This window comes from Lycium barbarum, chromosome 6 (assembly GCF_019175385.1).
Source record: "Lycium barbarum isolate Lr01 chromosome 6, ASM1917538v2, whole genome shotgun sequence".
In the NCBI taxonomy this organism is placed as follows: domain Eukaryota; kingdom Viridiplantae; phylum Streptophyta; class Magnoliopsida; order Solanales; family Solanaceae; genus Lycium; species Lycium barbarum.
This window is the reverse complement of record NC_083342.1, coordinates 15,497,408-15,520,069: the sequence shown is the minus strand read 5'-3', so window position 1 is coordinate 15,520,069 and position 22,662 is coordinate 15,497,408. Positions and strand designations below refer to the sequence as shown.

The 22,662-nt window shown below is 29.6% G+C and overlaps 1 protein-coding gene and 1 long non-coding RNA gene across 2 annotated transcripts; one reads left to right on the top strand and one right to left on the bottom strand.

Annotated features, from left to right (window-relative positions):
• Positions 1-3,739: 3,739 nt before the first annotated feature.
• Positions 3,740-4,965, bottom strand: LOC132599592 (uncharacterized). The gene is made up of 3 exons (XR_009566884.1): positions 4,330-4,965; positions 4,144-4,235; positions 3,740-3,952 (listed from the first exon to the last, which is right to left on the bottom strand). It is a non-coding gene; the product is annotated as an uncharacterized LOC132599592 (long non-coding RNA).
• Positions 4,966-14,214: 9,249 nt separating this feature from the next.
• On the top strand, positions 14,215-16,327 carry LOC132600858 (exocyst complex component EXO70H1-like). Its single transcript, XM_060314281.1, has one exon. It carries the CDS (start codon positions 14,311-14,313, stop codon positions 16,207-16,209), a length of 1,899 nt encoding a protein of 632 aa, XP_060170264.1. The 5' UTR covers positions 14,215-14,310; the 3' UTR covers positions 16,210-16,327.
• Positions 16,328-22,662: the final 6,335 nt, after the last annotated feature.

The window sequence follows — 22,662 nt, the reverse complement described above, 5'->3', positions numbered from 1 at the left end:
TTATATATCGACGTGTGCATCAATACTTTTTATGTTTCCTTGTTAAAATGGAATTCCTAGACATTTCTATTCAACAATTTGAATGGAGCTTATTATTATTACTAGTGAATCTGTCCGCGCTACGCGCGATTATAAATATTCTATCTTACAAAAATAAAAATTGAATACAAAAAGAATTATGCAGAAAAATAAACTGAAGGTATATACATTGATGCGTATATATAGTTTAAAACATTTGTTTCTATCGGGGAAATGAAGTTTTAAAATATGCACAAAAAGTAGAATGAACATGCTAATTATAAGCACAAAACGATAGATTTTCTGAAAAGAAAAAAAATATGGAGAAAAGGAAAATAAAGGGGAATAGAAATATAACATGTGCTTGTTAACCTCGTACCTCTCTCTGTTCCGAAATACAAAATGGACCTAATAACCTGACATTAACAAAACAAAAGGGAAAAAGGAAAGAAAGACAATATAAAATAATTTTGCCATCATAATGACTAAGAAGTAAGAGCATTATTTAGAAACTTGTTAAAATTTCTTGAAAATTAACTTCGTGATCCATTTTTATGCCTTATGAACTTATGCAAATTTGTCTTTCTTCTATTGCCCGGTACTTGCACATTTATCATGTATGATATAGAAATTTTAAATATTTTAAAGTCTTCTTATCAACATTCGTTTTAAAAAAGCAATAAAATGAGAACATAAATTAAAGTATCGTAATATATACCAGAAATAAGGCCTCGAGACCTTTATGAAAGAACTTGAGAGCTTAAAATACATAGGTATGTGAAGAAAAAATTACAATTTTATATATATTCGTGTATGGAAGATGAATTGGTGTAGTTACATTACCTTTCTTGCACAAAATATGGGCAAAGAGAATTTTCATCTCAAATCTTTAAAATAAATAAATAAATATGGACAAAGGGGATGTGAATAGTTAGTTCCTTACCAGACGGACATACAATTTAAGGATATTATTTAATTTATCACAATGTAATTCCATCATTATGATTGTTGAATCTGTTACACCCTTTCTTTTGAAAGGAATAAACAATTAAACATATAATTTAATTGGAAAAATGATAAGAAAAAAGCAAAAAACAAATGAGAGAAAAAAAAAAAGTTAAATCACTTTCTTGGTATAATAAGGTATCACATCACATTTTTAATGCCTAACTTTATATAATATATAGATAGATACAAGTAACGAAAAATCGACTAATGTCAAAAAGTCATAGTTTCTAAGCATAATTAAGAGAATTTAAAAAATAAAAAAAAACTGACACGTTTAACGTAATTAAGATTTTTTCTAAAAACGAAACCATATTCACATCAGATAGACTTACATATCGCGTGCATCAAACACCTCATATAAGAAACTAAAGGGCCAAAGTATCTCAACTCATGCCTTATAAAGAAAAAGAAAAAAATCTTCTTGATCAGCCTATAACAATACGTTTATTCTTAAAACTTCAAAAATGATAGTTTCAATGACCGGATAATTAAACTAAGAATATAGTACACATCAAATTTTTATCTTCATTGCTGGAATTTTAAGCACCTCCGGAAGCTTACTGCTTTGTGACACAATCTCTCTTTGAGTACTTCCTTCATGCATGTATAAAGTTTGTTAAAATGTTTACGTTGAAAAAGAATTTGTCAAAGGAAAGAAAAAAAGAATAAAACAATCTAAAATTTGCAATATTGTACCACCAAAATTAAACAGTAATATGATACATTTTCAATCAACCCAAAAAAAGGGGATGCCCCATAATATTATCTACTTGCTCCACCGGAAATCCTATCCCCCAACAAAAGAAGTGTCCACTTGTTCTTCTAACTCCTGGATGACGTCGAATCTTTCTTGTTGGACGAACAAATGGGAAGTGGAAGATTGGGCGAGAGGAGGAGATCTTAGAGCCATATGTTTACATTTATGTAGTTTTATTGCATAATAAATTATCACTAAATTACTAATTTAATGATAATGACTTTTGGGTTTTCTAAACTGAAAATAGTTATTGGTAATTAATTCAGAAAATGTAATTAAGAAATAATTTTCAGGTTTTCTAGTAGTATATCATAATTATATAAGTAGGAAAAATTGAAAAAAATGTCAAAAATTTGAGAAAAAAGATAAATAGCATTCTAGGCCATAGAGAGGTGTCACATCACCTTATCTATGCCTAGCTTTATATTATATATAAATATAGATTATTATTATTATTATTTATTTATTTGTGTGTGTGATTGTTGTTGGTTTGACTAAATATTTCACACGTGAAACTACATCTTAAATATTAGGCGGTACTTAAGATTTGGATTTTGGTATCCTATCTAAATTTGGACACAAAAAAAATTCCTAGCTATCGAAACGTAACACGAAGGCTTTATTGAGGCTTGGTTTGTTGGTGTTCTTGGAAATTATTCTTATTAGTAAAAATATTTCTAAATCATATTTGATAGAATTGGTCCATTATGCTTGGACTTTGGAGTAGACTCAAAATAGTTCGTTAAATATATCTCTAAGTAGGGCATTTTAATTTGGTGTTTCAAATTTTCAAAAAGTGAATACTATTGATCTTCATCTAATATTTAACAAACTTTAGTTGTTAAATTTGATGAAGCTGTAAAAAAAAGACCAAACCCATATCAACAAATTAAGTCCCATCACATAGTTTTTTTTTGTTTTCCTTCAGTTACCAGTTTCAAGTCAAACAGGAAACCGACGAAGCGCTTTGTCAAAGGAAGAAAATTCTGACTATTTGACCGAATTTTGACTTTCTTTGAATTTTTCTTTCCTAAACGGGTTGCTTGATGACATTATTGAGTAACTCTTTTGTGGTGACATGACTCGAAGCAGTCTAATTTATTACTCCCTCCGTCTCAACTATTTGTTACAATTTTCATTTACACACCTCTTAAGAAAGCATTTATACACTACAACAAATTTCATTATTTGTGATGAATTATTTTGTCACTTAAAAGTCATATTTCGTCACAAAAGATCTTTTGTGACAAAAAAAAGTTCGTCAATCTTTCGTCTGTAAAAGTGGGTCGCTAAAAGTATATGGAGACAACTTAGTGTTTCGTTGCTAAATAAAGTTATATTAACTACAAAATAAAATTTCGTCCCAAATGAGTAGTATTTATGACGAACCTATTTGTCATGAATAGCGTAAAAGTTTTGTAGCTAAAAATATTGTACGTCACTAAAAATGTGGTTATTACTGAGAAATCTAATTTGTCACTAACTATAATTTTAATTAGTGATGATACAGATTGTCTTTAAAGCTATGCATAATTTGTAGTTAAAAGAATGTGATTACGTCACTAAACGCTATATGCTTTGTGTACGAAAGGAAATCTTCGTCTCTAAATAATTAAATTAGGGACAAATTTGTCTTTCTAGGAAAGGCACCAATTTCGTCGTTGAATTTTTTTTTTTTTTTTTTTTTTTGTCAAGACTAATTTGTCACTATACGTTACGTTAATTTGTGAAAATTTCAATTGTCATCAAATAAAGTTAATTTGTAATTAAAAATATAATTATGTTATTAATATGAAGGCCATTATGGAATGAATTACTTTTTTCACTGAATTTAAAATTTGATGCAGGATGAAAATGTGCAATACAATCTATTTTACGTAAATAGATACTTTGTGATCAAAAGCGTACTGGGGAGTATTTAAATCTTTAAATAAAAGACATCACAAAAGTCATACAAAACCAACTGCTAATTACATCTATAATTATGCGATAACATATGGGTCCAAAATTGAGTAAATAGAGTGAAATCACTAATCATAAAAAATCTAATTGAAATACATGAAGAATGGTAAATTGAAAAAGAAAAAATATGTTGCTTCCTCATGTGCTAATGCAACATCTTTAAACTAAAAACTTCACTCTTGAGACATTTTTTGCACCTTCATGTACCTGTGTGAAAAGAAAAAAAATCATAATTTAGTATATACTTTTTTGATATCATGATTTAAGCAAAGTACATCTTCAATCTTTAATCATAAAACTAACATTAATTAGTGAAGAAAACAAAAGAATGAGAAAGAAATAGTAACTTCTATATAAAATAGTTAACTATTCGATTATAAGGATCAATAAAAACCTACCTCCTTATTAAAAGGATGTTAAGAATTCCTCCATTAAGACAAATTATGTGCTGGAGTTGAAAACTCCATAGAATAACTGTTCCTTATGCTAACTGAAATAAATATTCAAATAAAAATTATAATAGGAACTTTTATTAGGTAGAGATATTGATGAGTAAAAACTACACAAGAGAGGGATTAATTTACAGCGATTGTTGGATGACCATCAGGTGGGGAAATAGCAAGACATTGAGAGAGAAAAAAAACAGAAATACATGCAGGGAATTCTTTTTTCTTTGGAGTGTATGTATTGGCATTTGAATTGGATACTTCAAGTTTATCTGAGTGGGGTTGGTCGTGGGTTACAGGGAGGGAATATGGGGAATGGGTGACATAGGGAATTTTACACCAAAATATTAGAGGGAAGCCAAAATAATTGAAAGTCAACTTTTGTTATTTTACTTTCCCTCCAATATTTCATGTCAAAAAAAAAAAAAAAAAAACTTAAACGACTTACCATTAAATATTAAAATTATATTCCTATCTTTGATTTTTGTATTATGAATGGTTTTAACACTTTTTACCTCACAAAGTCACTTTGAAAACAATTTTGTAGATGATCAATATTATATATGCACATGACCAGGCTTAATGTTAGGATAATTGTACATATTATTGGTAAGGTAGCACAAATTTTTATATTTAAAATAGATTAATTACAAGTTTAACGACAATGCAATTAAAGTAATTCCGGGCTTGTGTGACCCATACAACGTCAAAAATAAGTAGAATATGGTACCATGAATATGGGATAAGTTTAAGGCATCGGGTGTTGGTCACGTCTCTTTTAATCTGGGGCGTAACATTAATACTGAAGAGTCTCAAATAAATGAAATAAATAATGATTGAGATAAATTGTTTCTCGAAGTAACTATTACCAATACAACGACAGAATCATGGCCAATTTATTTAAGAAATAATAATAATGCAAAATTATGTGATAGAGCTACGACTTTTCATATAATAAATATATTATGTATTGTAATGGATTAGTGATAGATTTACTATCACGATTTTAATTTATCTGATCATTAGAGATACACAGTGCGCTAATCATTACAAAAATTGTATTGAATATATATTTTGGAATGGTTTTTTGAGTTATGAAGTAGAAATTAGAACATATAAAACATATTCGACGTAAAACATTTTCCAAATATTTTGTTGAACATAAAATTTATTATGCATTTTTCAATTTTGGCTCTCCAAATTTTAAGTTAACTTATTAAGTGGGCGTATGGCCATAGAAATCAAATATTTTTTACTTTATTTGAAATTTCTGAAGTTGAAGTTGAAGATGGAGTTGTGTTTGGTTATAGTTTTGTAATGAATATTTGGTTGTTTGAATGTACCAAAAGTGAAAAAAGTGAAAACAAGGTTTTAGGCGTTTTCCAAATACAACTTCAAGTTGTATTTGAAATTTTTATGGTCAAACAGTGATTTTCAAATAAAATGAAAAAAAATCTGGAAAAAAGTGAATAATTCTCATGACCAAACAGGCACTAAGCTTTGTGAATTTTAAAAAGAGCATACATATCTATGTCTTATTATTATAAAATTTAAAAATACTTTTCATATTATTTTGGTGCTATTTTGTCATTTCATTTGCCAAAATACCTTAATATATATTACATGTATACTTTATATAATTTGAGTATTAACTTTATTTATGTAAATTAAATACATATTATTTCTTAAAGTACAAAATGTATTTGATGTTTAGAAAATTACAAATCATTTCAAAATAAAGAATTGTCTAATTACATACATAGTTAAAATTACTAACTTATAACTATTTACGGCTTATTACTATTCATTTAGTCTATTTACGGTATTTAATTTTATCTTTTTTAGTCCAAGATTTTTTTTTAATTTATTTGATACATAATTAAATCTCATTTTTACTCCAATTTAGTCCATTTTTAAAATTATATTTGAATTTGGTTTAATTGTGCAAGAAATTGATATTAATTTAAAACAAATTGACTATTCTGGAAACTAATGGCTATGATTAAAATAATTTTGGCTACGAGTTAAAACGAATTTGGTTACAATTGCAAGATTCAGATAAATGAAATAAAAAATTATTGAGATAAATTATTTCTCACAGTAATTCTTACCAATACAGCGACAAAATCATGACAAATTATTTGAAAAACAACAATAATAATAATAATAATGCAAATTTATGTGGTAGAGTCTCGTAAAAACCTTTCTTATAATAAATATATTATCTATTATAATGGATTAGCGATAGATTTACTATCACGACTTTAATACAATTGATCATTAGAGATGTGTAGTGTGCTAATCATTACAAAAATTATAATGTAGTGTGCTAATCATTGCAAAAATTATACTATATATATTAGAATGATTTTTGAGTTATGAAGTAGAAATTTGAATATATAAAAATCTATGACGTAAAACATTTTTCAAACTATTTTATTGAACATAAAATTAATTATGCATATATGTGTAGACATCATATTATAACTCTCCACATTTTACGTTAATTTATTAAGCTGTGTGACCTCTAAACATAGTAGAAATATCTATTGATTACTATTATAAAAGTCAAAAATATTTTTCATATTATTTTGGTGCTATTTACCATTTCATTTGGCAAAATACCTTAATATATATTATGTATATACTTTATATAATTTATATTAATTTTGTTTATGTATATTAGTTACATATTATTTCCTAAAGTACAAAATGTATTTGATGTTTTGAAGTATTAATTTTGTGTATGTGTATTAGTTACATATTATTTCCTAAAGTACAAAATGTATTTGATGTTTAAAAATTACAAATCCTTTCAAAATAAAAACTTGTCTAGTTACATACACATTTAGAATTATTAAGTTATAACTATTTACGACCAATTACTATTTATTTAGTCTATTTACGGTATTTATAGTTTTATCTTTGTTTAGTCCAAAAAGTTTAATTAATTAATTTGATACATAACTCAATTTCAATTTTACTCCAATTTGGTCAATTTAAAATTATATTTTAATTTGACTATTCTGGCAACTTAATGGCTATGATTGAAATAATTTTGCCTATGAGTTAAATAGAATTTGGCTACAATTGCAACGTTCAAATAAATGAAATTGGAAATGATTGAGATAAACAGTTTCTCGCAGTAAGTCTTACCAATACAGTGACAGAATGATGGCCATATAATTTGAAAAATAATAATAATGCAAAATTTTGTGATAGAACTACGACCAAAAGAAAAAAAATTGCCCATATAATAAATATATTATGTATTGTAATGGATTATTGATAGATTTACTATCGCGATTTTAATATAACTGGTCATTAGAGATGTTCAGTGTGCTAGTCATTACAAAAATTGTACTGACTATATATATATAGACACACAAGCACACACATTCGCACAATCAAGTCTCTCTATAATAATATTGTTCAAATTTATTTTTAATTGTTATACAGTTATAACAACATTTGACATTTAAATAATAGTTGATCGTTACAGCAAAAAGATGCATAAAATCTAATTTTTATCTTTTAATGTAATAAAAAATTATAAAATTATTTAAATATTTAACCTCAAAGATATGGCTACTTCACTAACTAAACATTGGAAAAAGTTAATACAATTTCAATAAATTCATGATTGAATGTATAAAGTTTTAAGTTCTATGGCCCACATTTTAAATCTACTTGAAAATTAAATTCTTTCAAGATTGATGGAAGAAATTTATAATTATAGCTTGTTTAAAAAAGATTATAAGTAATTAGAGATTTGTTTCTTTGCTTGCTCTAAATAATAGGATTCATACTCCTTATTCACTTTGTTTTCCTTCTTGAAATATTTATAAATAAAAATAGAAGACAATGATATTTTTAGATTACAAATATATATATTCATATGTAATATTTTGTCACAAATATAATATATTAAATTAAATATGTTTAATTTAAAATCTCTACACTTGTTATAGTAATCATAGATATTCTATTTTTTTTAAAAAAATATGGTTAATTATTATATTACCAAAAAAGAATATAGTTGTTATAAGAGGGTTTACAAAGAGCGTATTGTTATAAAGTTAGTTGTTGGTATTATATGTAAAATGTTGTCATAGAGAAGTAAAATGTAACATAAAACATCTATTCCGAAAAATTTAACTGTTATAGAGAGGTGTTGTTATAGAAAGGTCTGACTGTATATATATTTAATATGATTTTTTGAGTTATGAAGTAAGAATTAGACCATATAAAATATCTATATCCAGTAACAAAATTGAAACATTTTATTGAATGTAAAATTAATTATGCATATATGTGTTGACATTCAATTTTGGATCTCCACGTTTTAATTTAATTTATTAAGTTTCATGAATTTAAACTGATTAGAAATATCTACTTATTATTACTCCTATTATAAAAGTCCAAAATAATTTTCATATTATTTTTGTGCTATTTTGTCATTTCATTTGACAAAATACCCTAATATACATACATAATATATATCAAATAAATTACATATTATTTCCTAAAGTACAAAATGTATTTTTTATTTAGAAATTACAAATCAGTTAAAAAAAAAAGAATTGTCTGATTACATACATATTCAATCGGAAAATTACTAATTTATAACTATTTACGGCTTGTTACTATATATGTAATCTATGTACGGTATTTGTTTTATCTTTGTTTAGTCCTAAAATTTTAATTAATTAATTTAATACATAATTCAATCTCAATTTCACTCTAATTTGGTCAATTTTTAATATTATATTTGAATTTGGTTTAATTATGCAAGAAATTGATTTTACTTTAAAACAAAATGACTAGTCTGGCAATTAATTGCTATGCTTGAAATAATTTTGGCTACGAGTTAAATAGAATTTGATTACAAATGCAAGGTTCAAAATTTGGCCTAATTGTCCAACGTTTGGCAGTCTAGACTCTATTCAATGCAACAATCTACTTGTGTGTTGCATGTTTATTGATGGATAAAACTCTAAATTTTATTTTATCAGATTAAAGATATGTCTATCATTGATGATCTTTCAATTTATAATTACAAATGTTTTTTGTAGCCAATAATTTCACTACTCAACTATGAAATTTATGAATTTATGTCGTAGCCGTTTGAAATATGTATTTTCTGTGACAAAATTTCATCGTCACTAAATTTTAGGTTAAATAGAGACAATAATACGATCGTAACTAATTGTTTCAACTATTAGTGACAAAAATAAAGGTCACAATTAAATACAAAATTTTTGGCTAAAATGTACAATGATTAACTACAAATACTAATTCGTCATTATTGTATGAATGTATTTTTTGTGACAAAAGTTTTTCTTGTCTAAAATTTAACTAATTTAGGACAAAAAATGGTTCGTCACAAATTGGGTGCATCATTAATGACAAAATAGTGTGTCACTGATAATTTTAAATTCGTGGCTAATAGTACTCAATAAATGGCGCCAACTCATTTTTTGGTGGTAAATTTTAGTGGACAAAACTTTGCTACGACTTTTGTGTTTCGTAATTAAAAGTATGTGCCTCATGTATTTAAAGACGAAATATAATTTTCGTCACGGAAAATGAATAATTGGTGACGAATTTCATGTCGTAGCTAGTAATTTCTTAGCTATATATCACATTTGTTGTAGTGATATAAGGGTAGTATTTTGCCTATTTTTACCTCTTAACATATTTCATCATGTTATCACTCCTCAATAAATATTTACTCCATCCATGATGAAACCTCTTAAATGTTGCTAATTAATATAAGAGTAAAATGGGAAAAAGTTATTTAATTTTACTTAGGTTAAACAAAACGACAATTATTTTGAGACAAGTATTTTTACTAAGAACGACAAATATTTTGAGACGGAAGGAGTAAAGATTTAAAGTATTTATATTACATTATTCTACCTTCATTAAGTTATTTTTATCATAAAAAAATATTTATAATTATCTTACACGCGATTTGATTGTCTAAATTGTTCTTAACGCAAATTCCAATATAATCTTCAACCAATATATAACTGATGTAATCGCTCTATTAATTATAAAGTAGCTTCTGCTGGTATGAAAACTACATCATAGTTACTCCTCCGGGTCAAAAAGAGTGTTCACTTAGCCTTTTTTCTTAGGTCAAAAAGAATGTCCACTTATCAAATCAAAAAAAGAATTAACTCTATCTTTCCAGATTAGCCCCTATTAAGTGTTATATAATCAAATCTCAATACCTATTTAATTAGGGACAATTTAGTCAAATTATCTATTTTATTTAAGAGTTAGTAATTTTTTAAAGGGTGTGCAAATGGCTAAGTGAACTTTTTGATTAGAAAGGAGTATAACATTTCGGCTACTTATTAATCTTTTATTTGCCTTGTCATCATACGCCTCAACTTTAAATCGTCCAGCTGCGTATTTCGATTGATTTCCAATTCTACCTACATTTTCTTTTGACTTTATACAACTTGATAAAGATTGAGCATTCAACACCATATTAATTATTACTCGTCTAACATTGCAAATTGCATGAAACTAATTAAAGTTGCAGGTCGCGCGCCTGTCCATTTACCATAATATATTCAAATATTACTAGCAACTTGCAATAACATTAATGCAAGTAATATATTCCTATTGATGCGAGCTGTCATCTGCACAGCAAGCAATTAATATACGTACGCAAATGCTAGTTAATTAGACTTCCTGGATAAATAACGCCAATATTAATGTTTCATTCTCGTACATGTTACTCTTTTCTATTCATGAATAAAGGAATCTATCAAATTGGTAGGGCCGGGAAAACAAACAGAAAAATTCATCTTCTGAATAAACTAATCCCACATGTATTTAGTAATACACTTGTAAAGGAAAATAACTTAGTCTCACTGACGGATGCAACTCTTTGGCACTGAGTTCTGTCGGATCCAATATTCTGACCATGGAGCATGGATTTATATGTGATAACATGCTAAAATTGCAATAAATATTGTAACTGAACCCATAATTTTACAAGTGTAATAGATTTAGTGCTAAGAACAATTAGAGGGTGGCTCGACGAGATTCATCAATTAGGAATAGTTGGTTTCATGCTTTTGGAGTTTTTCAGTGGAAAAAGTCCCACCTATTAAATATCTATATAAATTATAAGAGCAAAAACTCATTTTGAAATAGTCTAACGGTAACGTTATACATTAAGATATATAAGTATGATGAATGAAGAAAAGGACTGACTCATTCTCTAGCGTGGAAAGTCCAATTAATCTTCAAAGTCATGACAACAGGAGATATTATTATAATGCTAAAGAACCAATAATGTGGGCAAAATATGGATTCTTTAGCAATAAGAGCCAAATGATTTTCAGGGGAAATATTCTCTTGGGAAGTTTCTTATTCATATACTTTGACCCTTACCCAATGGTACGTATTATTTGACCATCACGGTCAATCCACATTTTTTATCACTTATGCTGGAGTATTTTAATTTCACTTATATTAATTTTTTATCTTTTTGAAATATAATTTAACTTAAACTCTTCCACTTAATGAAATTTTTTTTAGTTATAGAAAATTTTATAAAATATTTAATACTATAAGTTGTAATTTTTTTTCTTTTTTAAAGTTCGTGATCAATTAAATTATGCTCCACAAATTGACATGGATAGAATATATAGTACTCCCCCGTCCCAATTTAAGTGTCTTACTCTTTTTTTGGTCAGTGCCAAAAAAGAATGGTTCTTTCTATATTTAATAAGTTGACAATTCAAACATCCTATATGACAAGTTTAAAATCATAAGATTCAAAGGAAATTTAACTACATTACACACATATTTATTTTAGGTACACAAGATTCAAAAGTCTTTTTTTATTCTTTAAACTTCGTGTCAAGTCAAACTAAGATAATTAAATTGGTACAGAGCGGTCGGCTGTTAACCGATTGGTCGTAGGTTCGAATCCTACTTGGGGAGATTTGATTGATTCTGAATTAAAGAATTCAGAATAAAGGGGCTCGCTTTGCCCGTTAAGAGTAGGTGAGGGAGTAGTATTTAAAAGGCCGATTTAAAATTACGAATGGTTTTATGTCATGTCTTGTGTTAGGTAAAACGAGTCGCTAAATTGAAAAGACCGTCCAGGCCGGTTAATTTTTATGAAATCAATCGCTTGGTCAACATTGAGTAGCAAACTATCTACAGCTTAGCAGTTTAAAATTTTCAAATGAATTCAATGGATTTGTCACATTTGTGAACAAAGTTGCAACTTTTTATGCAATTTTCATACAGAAATTCCACATTAAATCTTTTTTCTTCGATTACCAACACAATTTGGCTATTTATTTAGTTTATCAATCATAGATATTTTCAGATCAATTTCTACGGTACTAAAGGGTAGCGCGGTGTACTAAGCTCCCGCTATGCTCAAGGTTTGGCAAAAGGACTGGATCACAAGAGTCTATTTTAAATTTCTACGGGACTACTAAACTAAAATTATAATAACTGCTCTTCTATTTTGTTTAAATTTAATTATTCTTTAAGGGTGGAGGAGAATCGCGTAAAAGGAAAAGAGAAGAAAAGGTTCAATGGAAAATCAAATCATGCAGAATACAAGATAACAATCAGTTGTCAAATTAGTAGAGACTATTCGAATTTAATTAATTACCCAGGCAATATCAAATCAAATGTAACTAAAATCAGTTCAATTGAAAGGAAATCGACTAAATATCTTCACTAGGCATTTAATGACATGAAATAGAACGACTAATCTGTTCGAGTAAGTAAGCAAATTTATAAGTGAATTTTACCCATATAAGATGTATAAAATCTAGACTTTTTAAATAGGGAAAAGGTTCAAATTTGTTCATGTACTATATGAAATTTCTCAACTTTTGCCATACGTTGAATGTTCGATCTTTTTAGACCCTTAGTTTTAACAATTTTTTTTATATTTGTCCTTGCCATTAACTCACCTCTAACGTGAAATAAGTAGTCTCCGCGTGTTAAAAACTTAAATCACTCTCTCAACAAGGTCGAAATTTATCCGTCAAATTCTATCGGTTTAACACTACCAAGTTGAAGCTCCATTAAGAGTCCTACACACAAACGAGAATGTTCTCCAATGGAGAAGGCAATACCCCCTCCATCCATTTTTACTTGTCATATATTAACTTGACACATCTATCACTACAAGAAAAAATATTTACTTTTGTTGTCATAGATTGATTATTGTTGCAAAAAGTACTTTTGGCAACAAATTTTTTGTTGTTGCATAGACTTTTCGCAACGGCTGTTATTGCAACAATATGCAACAACTTTTTTTTTGGTGTTGCCAAAAGTACTTTTTGCAATAATAATCAATACTATGACAACAAAATTAAATTCTTTGGCAACAAAAAAATTCATTTACTAACAATAAAACTAAGTTGTTGATAAATATTAATTTTTTTTTGTTGTCATTTCTATACTTTCTTGTAGTGTATTAAGGAGTCAAAAAAGAGAATAACAATTTTACTCGATCACCCTTAATTATTGCTAAGTAACCTAATAATTGAAATTAATAAAACATATCTTAAAAGTTATGTAGCCACTAAAAATTCCTTGAACTATTCAACCCAATAAATAATAATAAGGGTAAAATATGTGTGAAATGGTAAATCATCTCTTGATTTTTCAAACTGGACAAGTAAAAATAGATAACTATTTTTAATATACAAGACAAGTAAAAATGAACTATTAGATAAAACTTTAGCGAACCATAAAATTGCTCAATTTTATTAAAAAATATAAGACTACAAAGTTGACCCTTTTCCTTCTTAGACATCAATGACAAGTGAAGGAACTTTCTGATCTTCGTTAAAAAAAAAAAGCCAATTCGGTTATCTCAACAGTTGAATAAATCCAAACACAAAAAAAGACGTAGTGTCAACAAGCACCGCGTTACTTACCTTTTTCAACCATTTACATGCTCAATTATTAGCCTTAGCCAACCTTCTCTGCCACCCTTCTATAAATATAAATATCCCTCTTGTTCAACTCCCATTAAGCTACATTTTCTTCAAATAACAAAAACAACCTGATTTTCTCTCTTCAAAAAACTTGAAACATTTTATTGTGAAAGAAGCAATGAGATCAACTGGGTATTTCTCTCCACCAAGACCTAGTTCACCTTTACGTTCTTCTATTACTTCTAATAATTCCCCTTCACGTCATATTACTACCTTTTCTGAATCTTTAATGGAGGACACAATTAACGACGCTGGATCAATTATTCGTAGATGGGATCTCGATGCATCTACTTCATACAACAGAGTCGCTAATCTTTTCAGAGATTATCGCGAAGAGGCACAACAACTTCTTGATGCTGTAAACAACTTGCAACATTGTATGCATTTTGTTATTAAAGAAAAATCCAGCTCTGGACTTCTTGTTCAGGCTCAAACTCTCATGCAAATTGCAATGAAGAGACTTCAAAAAGAAATGTACACTATCTTGTCGGGAAATCGTTATTTCCTAGACTCCGAAACTCTGTCTACTCGATCCTCCAGACAATCAACACGATCCAGTGTCTCCGATGATGATAATGATGATGAAGTTAATGAGATAACTAACACCCCGGACACCGAGGTTTCAGTTAGTACTCGTGTTTCTGAGGTTGAAAAAGTCTCTGAACTTGTCATGCAGAATTTAAAAGCCATAGCTGATTGTATGATTGGTGCTGGTTATGGAAAAGAGTGCGTGAAGATTTACAATCTTAATCGAAAATCAGTCATCGACGAGACCTTGTATTATTTAGGAGTTGAAAAATTAACCACTTCGCAGATTCAGAAAATGGATTGGGATGTGTTGGAGAAGAAAATAAAGAATTGGTTAAGTGCTGTGAAAATAGCAGTGAGTACTTTATTTCACGGCGAAAAAATTCTGTGTGATCATGTTTTCTCTGCTTCTGATGCAATCAGAGAATCATGCTTCTCCGAAATCGTTAAAGAAAGTGCTCTAAATCTTTTTTCATTCCCGGAAATGGTAGCTCAGTACAAGAAGTTAACTCTGGAGAAAATGTTCACTATCCTCGATCTTTACAACTCAATTTCTGATCTATGGGATGACATCCAGTTCATTTTCAGTTTCGATTCCCTTGCAGTAATCAAATCTCAGGCGGTAACGTCACTGGTGAAACTCGGTGAAGCTGCCCGATTTATGCTAGCGGAGTTTGAATTGGCGATTCAGAAAGATTCATCGAAAGCAAAGTCAGGGGGTGGGGTCCACCCCCTGACTCGCTACGTCATGAACTACCTAGTTTTCCTCGGGGATTATAGCTTCGCTTTTTCCGAGATCATCGCTGATTTTCCGCTTTCGATACAAACTCCGTTACCGGAATCTTACGCCGATGACTCGCTGTCTTCTGTCCGAATTGCTTGGATCATTCTTGTCCTCCTTTGTAAACTTGACGGCAAAGCTCAACACTATAAGGATGTTTCATTATCCTATTTGTTCTTAGCGAACAACTTAAACTATGTCGTTTCGAAGGTGAAAAAGTCAAACCTAAAGCTTTTACTTGGATCTGATTGGTTATCAAAGAACGAAACGAAAGTCAAACTGTACATTTCAAACTACGAGAGGATGGGATGGACCAAAGTGCTGACGTCATTCCCCGAGAATTCAACGGTGGAGATGTCATTGCCCGAAGCAAGAGATTGGTTTATAAAATTCAATTTGGGTTTTGAGGAAGCATACCACATGCAGAGTTCATGGGTTATACCCGACCCGAAACTCCGAGACGAAGTTAAAATATCATTGGCTAGAAAAATTGTTTCGGGCTATCAGACCTTTTACCTAAAATATAGGGAACTATTGAGAAGTGGTGGAGCGAAGTCAGTTGTCAGATTTGCCCCTGACGATTTGCAAAATTACTTGTCGGATTTATTTTATGGGACTGGACTTTCAGAGCATGGAACGACGTCGTATGACTCACCTTCGTCGTCGACGTCAATTTCAACATCGTCATCTCCGTCACATGGCCGTTAAGAATTAACGGAAGAGATTGTGTATAGGCAATGACATATTTTTATTAAATTTTTTTTAATAGAATTTTGTGGCTATAATGGTACAGGAGAATCAAAATTCTTTTATTTAATGAAAATAATACACTTGGTGCATATAGTTTTTGCTGTTCTCTTTGATTGTGTCATGGATTAAAGGGCTGATCATTGAGCATGGACTTGATTGAAAAGGTCAACCAACTCCATACCTCAATAATGAATTGAGTTAAATACATTTGGTCCCTACTCTCTGGTTAATTTTTTTTTTTCATGTAATCAATCAGTAATTACTTGGCTAATTAATTTGAATTCGGGCTAAATAAGTCTATTTGCGAGTCGTAGGGAAATATTTGTTATTTTCAGGGCTCAAATTAAATTTTTAATTAAAATAAAAGAATCAGGAGTTCTTGCAGAATGAAATCATGCAGTACCAAGATAGATTATCCAAAGAACAAGATCTTTTTTTAATAAACCAATTCATTTAGGACCCTGCAGATTCACTTTTTTTTTCCTATTCAAAGATCCGCCCCTTGGCTCGTCGAGAATTATTTGCAGATGAAGGGATGTCAAAAGGGTTTCTTACTTTCCAAACAGATCCTCCTACATCTATATATAAACACTCGTTTATCAAGAATACACAAAAAAAACACTTCGAGTTGTTGACTAATCGTTAGAAATGGCTTAGAACCAATAATCATTATCATATCCTCAGTGGTTAAATTTATCATGTTTATTTGTAAACATTCCAATAAACATAAGAGGTATGGTGGCAGGTGACACCAAATGAACACTTAAACAATGCTATTATTATATAAGTAATAGGGAATAAGCAAGAAGGTAAGAGAAAAAGACGAATACATCTCTGTCAAAGGGGGAAAACTGAAGAAGAAAAAACAAGATGATGACACCAAACAATGGAGGTCGGATACAAAATTTACATATCATTAATCTCTTCTTTCTATTAGTTTTTTTTAGGTTTTTTGTTTCCCTTTCCTTTTCAAGAGAGCTCCTGTTTCCTTTTCTTATTATCTTGTATTTTTCTTAATATATAAGACTATAAATAGACTATCCTAAAATGTCTCATAGTCAACATTCAAGGGCACATTCAGCATGATGTTAGATTAAAAACAAATGTCATGGATGGGGATGGACAGTTTTGGGGTCAGATTGAAAATTTACTCATTATCAATATTTAGGAGTAATTAGTATATACGACTAAGTGGAAAAATTTCAATTATGTTGATTTGTTATTTAGGTCCGGTGCTTTCCAGAAATATTTTAGCTTTACCTATTGATTTATACTAGTAAAAATATAAAGAACTTCTAATATTATTTTTACTAGTATTAGTTATATGTATGAAACTTATCGTATTTCTTTTATTTGGTATGATTATGATATGAGAAGAATTTAAATAGAGAAATATGATTACTTATTTGCGATTGAGACGTTATTGTTGTTCAGCCTAAGGACGTCAAAATCTTTGTAAATTTCTTTGGCAGAGTTTGAGTCTTCCAAACAAACATTGACGAATTCAGACCATCAAGAATCGACAAGGTATTACGTTTGGCCTTTCCCTCTGGACTATGTTTTGTATTTTCTTCATATGAATCACGCTTTAGCTTTCCATTTACTCTATTAATCTATTTTATACGACCTTATGATTATTTGAGAAAATAAGTTATATTTCTTATGACAACGAAACTTTAAATAAATACTTTTAGTTTTGATGAAAGTAGAAATATGCAAAATTTATTTTCACAAGATGATGCATCAGCTTATTTAATACTACATTTCATTTCTCATACCATATTCTTAAAGTTGAAAGAATCATGCATCCCACTTGGTTTTTTTGTTTTATTTATAAAGTTACCATTACGTCATTTGAGTGTGTGACTTTTTATTTTATTTTTTATGTTTATAAATTTTAGTTACGTAGTATGTGTGTATTCACGTTTAGCTTGCTCAAAATATTTTTATTGCTCGGCAGTTGAGAATTGAGACACACACAATTGGCAAAAGTAAGAATCAAGTGTTGGAGTGGCCACTTAATCCATTCAGGTGTTTGGACGACCCAACCTTATTGGTCAAAACTTTTGGGCCATTTTCACTATTGGCCTTCAAAGGCACTGGTCTTTTATTTTTTCCCTCAAATTGTTGGTCTTTAATTTTTGTCCTTCGTCTAATATTTTCAGGTTCTGGGTTCGAATCTCGCTTCAGTAAAAAAAAAAAATCACAACGCAGAAATTTGTCGCAAAATTAGGCTTATTCGGGTAAAATTAGGCCTATTCAAGCAGAGGTTTGCCTTAAGGCAAACTTTTACCCAAGCCTTAAGGCCTAACTTTTGGGCAAAGTTAGGACTATTCTGGCAAAGTTAGGCCTATTCAGGCAGCAGGCAAATTTCTACCTGAATAGGCCTAACTTTGACCGAAGATGCCTAACTTTGCTACAAACTTCTGTCTTGAGATTTTTTATTTTTTAATATTTAACTGAGCTGGGTTTTGAACCAGGAATCCATGAGTTTTAGGCGAAGGCTAAAAATTAAATATTTCAAATTTGAGGGACAAAAACTAAAGACCCGTGCCTTTGAGGGATATTCCGCACAAAAAGTTCAAACTTTTTGGACCACGAAATATGCTAGTACATATCTTATTGGGCTAAAATTTAACGCTTAAAATTGGGTCGTTGGCACTTATGTCACTAGTTTGTGGTGGTCTTTAATTTTTGTATCTCGTAATAAATACTAATTTTTTTGCAGCATAAGTTCATATTTTCGCATTATAATATACCACAAGTTATGTGTTGCACGACTAAAGAACTACTAGGCATAATTTCGATTGCTAAAGGACAAAAACTAAAGACCAGCCCATTTGAACGGCAAAAATAAAAGACCATTCCATTTTAAGGGATGTTCGTGCAATTTCTTCTTTAGAATTTAGAGAAATTGGTAGAGAGGTACAATCCGGGTAAGGAGTTGGAATTGAACCAATTTACTATTATTGGTAAGCTTTAGCCCAATTTTACACCAATAGCCGACCCTAAAGTGCTTTTCTTCATTGTCTTCCTAACAAATCTATGCGCTGCCAGTTTCATAATTTGTAGAAATTTAAAAAGCGTGGGATTAAGTCGTTATGCTCTAAAAATCCTTCATCATCTAGGTTTCCATCAAATCTTCATATTTTAATGCAAGAAAGCATCATTGCTTTAATAAAAGTGATGTGCTCGGCCAGTCTCTTAATTCTATCACCATACCAATTGATGCAAAATAGAGATTTTACTTGAAGAAATTGCATGTTTTTCCCTTCAAATGTGCTGGTCTTTAATTTTTTTTTCCTTTAGCAATTGAACTTATGTCTAACGGAGCATAAGTTCTTTAGGGGCAAAAGTCATGAGAAACAGAGGTGGATCTAGGATTTAATCTCTAGGGGTTCAATCTTTTAAACTTTTTAGCATTGAACCATTATATTTCTAAAGTTATGGGTTCATATCTACTATTTATTGTAATTTTAATAATTTTTTTACACATAAATTTATACCCCGCATCAAAAGTTTGGGGTTCCATTGAACCCCAAGTAATAGTGCTCCATCCGCCTCTGATGAGAAACACAACTTGTGGTCTATTATAACGCGAATATATAAACTTAGGAAAAAATTGTCTGTTATGAGGGACAAAAATTAAAGACCAGCACAAATGAGAGGCATAAGTGCCAATGACCATTTTACTTAGATAATGGATATTAGAAATTATTCCTGCCGAAATTGAACAAAGAGAACACTCAATTGATTTTAGTAATCAAAATAAAGGGTAAACATGAAAATGTTCCGTTACTCAGTGTTGTAAGGTTATTGCTTTATTTGAAGCTAGACGAGAAATAGTAATTAGATCAAAATACTTCATTATTAGCATATACTCTGCGACTTTTCCTCAGTTTTAGCCTATTTCAACCGGCAGTAGAATTTATTTTTCGCTCCTATTTTTGTTCTTGCATTGAATAGACGTTTTGTATTATTATGGTAGATTTCTTTTTCTTTTTTTTAATTGTTTTATTACATAGGAGGTAGGGGAAGCGGAAATGGGGAGGGGATTACAAGGTGGGGAATCGAACCCTTACCAACAAAGTGAAAGTTCAGATAGGCAACCAATTGAGCTATTAAGATCCCCTATTATGGTAGAATTGACTGTAATATAGGGTGGTTTTGTGGTGATGGTTCAAAGGAGGTTGTGTGAAAATAAAACAAAAAAAAAAAAAAAAAAAGATTTTTTCGATTGTGTATATATGTGTATATTTACTTGATATTCGTGTATATTTTTTTGTATTTCCGTGTTTTGTATGTACATCCATGAGAATTTGTGTGATATGCATTCATATACATGATATAAGCACATGTGATATACATTATCGCAGTGACATTTTCAAGTTGATTTCTGGTATGAATTTGACTCCAAACCATTTCAGATCACCTATTAGTTTCATCAAATTTTGAATATATCCTCATCTAGGTGTTTCTGATGAATTACAAACACATTAACAAAAAACAGAGAAAGTATTTTTAGATGGAAAGTAGAATCAATCTCGGACAAAAAATATGTCCAAAATGGAGCTTTTAGGTGATCTACCAATTTTTCACTATAGAAGACTACCTTGAAAATTTAGGGGTTATTGAAGATATATGACGTGAGGTTGAGAAAATTGTGAAGAGAGAGAGAGAGAGGAGGGGGCAACGTTACATGGAGTAGATACTTATAGTTATTTGAGACGACTTCAAGTATGTTTTCTTACTCCATTCGAGGATGAATAAGAATTTAAGTGGGGGAGCATGATACATTATGTACTTTCTTGTATTTTGTGACTTCTGTTTGTATTAATTTTTATTTTTAATTATCTTCAAGTCCATATTTGATGTTACTTAAGTGGGTTCGCATGTTGAATAAATATCTCACTGTGTATCCATCACGACCTTTGATTTTGGATCGCGACATTAAAGTGATCATGTTAGAAGTTCTTAATTCCTAAGGCTTGAACTTTAAAGTCTTTGGTTAAGTGAATTCCAACTATCTCGGCATACGTCTGGGTGGTATAAGTGGTGAAATTTCAATATCCTTTAATACAAGTCGTAAGTTTAAAAGGGAATATCTAAAATTAACTATTTGAAGAACTAAAACAATTTTAAAATATAGAGTAAATCCACAAGAAAAGTAGAAAACGCTTGTAGTTTAATGGTATTAGTGAAAGTTTTCATCATAATAGATATGAGTTGGATTATCGTTACTCCTTCACCAACCCCCCTATGTGATGGGAAATAAATTCAACAACAAAAAAAAAATGTACAATGAATAAGTGATCACAAATTTTGTAGCAACACTTTGGTATAAAGAATGTACTATCTAGGCCATACTATTTTCTTCTCTTACTTTTGTTTGAATGTTTCCCTTTCATACTGTTTGATGATTACAAATGAAAAGATGTGCGAGCCTAACTTCCCATCAAAGGACACCATGTGACATGTTTAAGGACCTGTCCTCACGCTACTATAGCATTAAATAATTTTGCTTCCTTCTAAATATGTTTAAGCATTTTGTGATCATTTTTGTTTGTTGTTGTTACACCTCATATCTACTTGGAAAATACAAAAGCTTGCAATTAATTAAACAAGTAATGTTTGTCATGCATACAAAGTTTGGCTCAGATTTGGTGTGTGTCTATATATATATATATATATATATATATATATATAAAAATTCTATTACTATTAATCCCATATGCATTAGCGTCCTTTCAGTATTTTTTATTTGTCTTAAAGCTTCTGGATTTATTAGATTTATAGTAGTAACTTTAGTTCCTATGGCTGACAACTGCTCTTCTCTATAATGTCTATATAATTGTGTTCTTGAAAACTGTCCTATATTGTATAAAGTCTTTGGATTTAATAGTTTTAATTGATTTTGTTGGAAAATCTGTATGTCTCGGTCTACATCTATTACCTCACTTAACTGTTGGTTGTTTTCCTCTGGTGTTCTTCTACTTAAAATTCTTGATAAGAAATTATTACCTATTCTATTATCTGAAAAACCTACTCTTGGTCTTTCTTGCCTTTCCGATCCTCCTTCGTTTCTTGATCTAATTGGAAGAAGGTCCATTGTTGTGCTTTTCTAGTTATTTTGACTTTTTCTTTTTGAGGTGTTATTTCTACCTTTTTTAATTGGTCTATTAATTCTTCAACTTCTTTATTTTTAGAGGTCTCTTTATTTTTCTCTTTTTGTTGTTCACTTAACAACCGAACGCGCTCACTTATTAATTCTAACCTTGGTACTATTATTTCTATTTTCTTTATTATTTCTAATATTAATGAAATTATATTAATATTTTGTTGTAGTGTTATTTGATCCGATTTAGTGTTAGGTATATAATCTTTATAGTCTGCTGGTAAAGGTATATACTT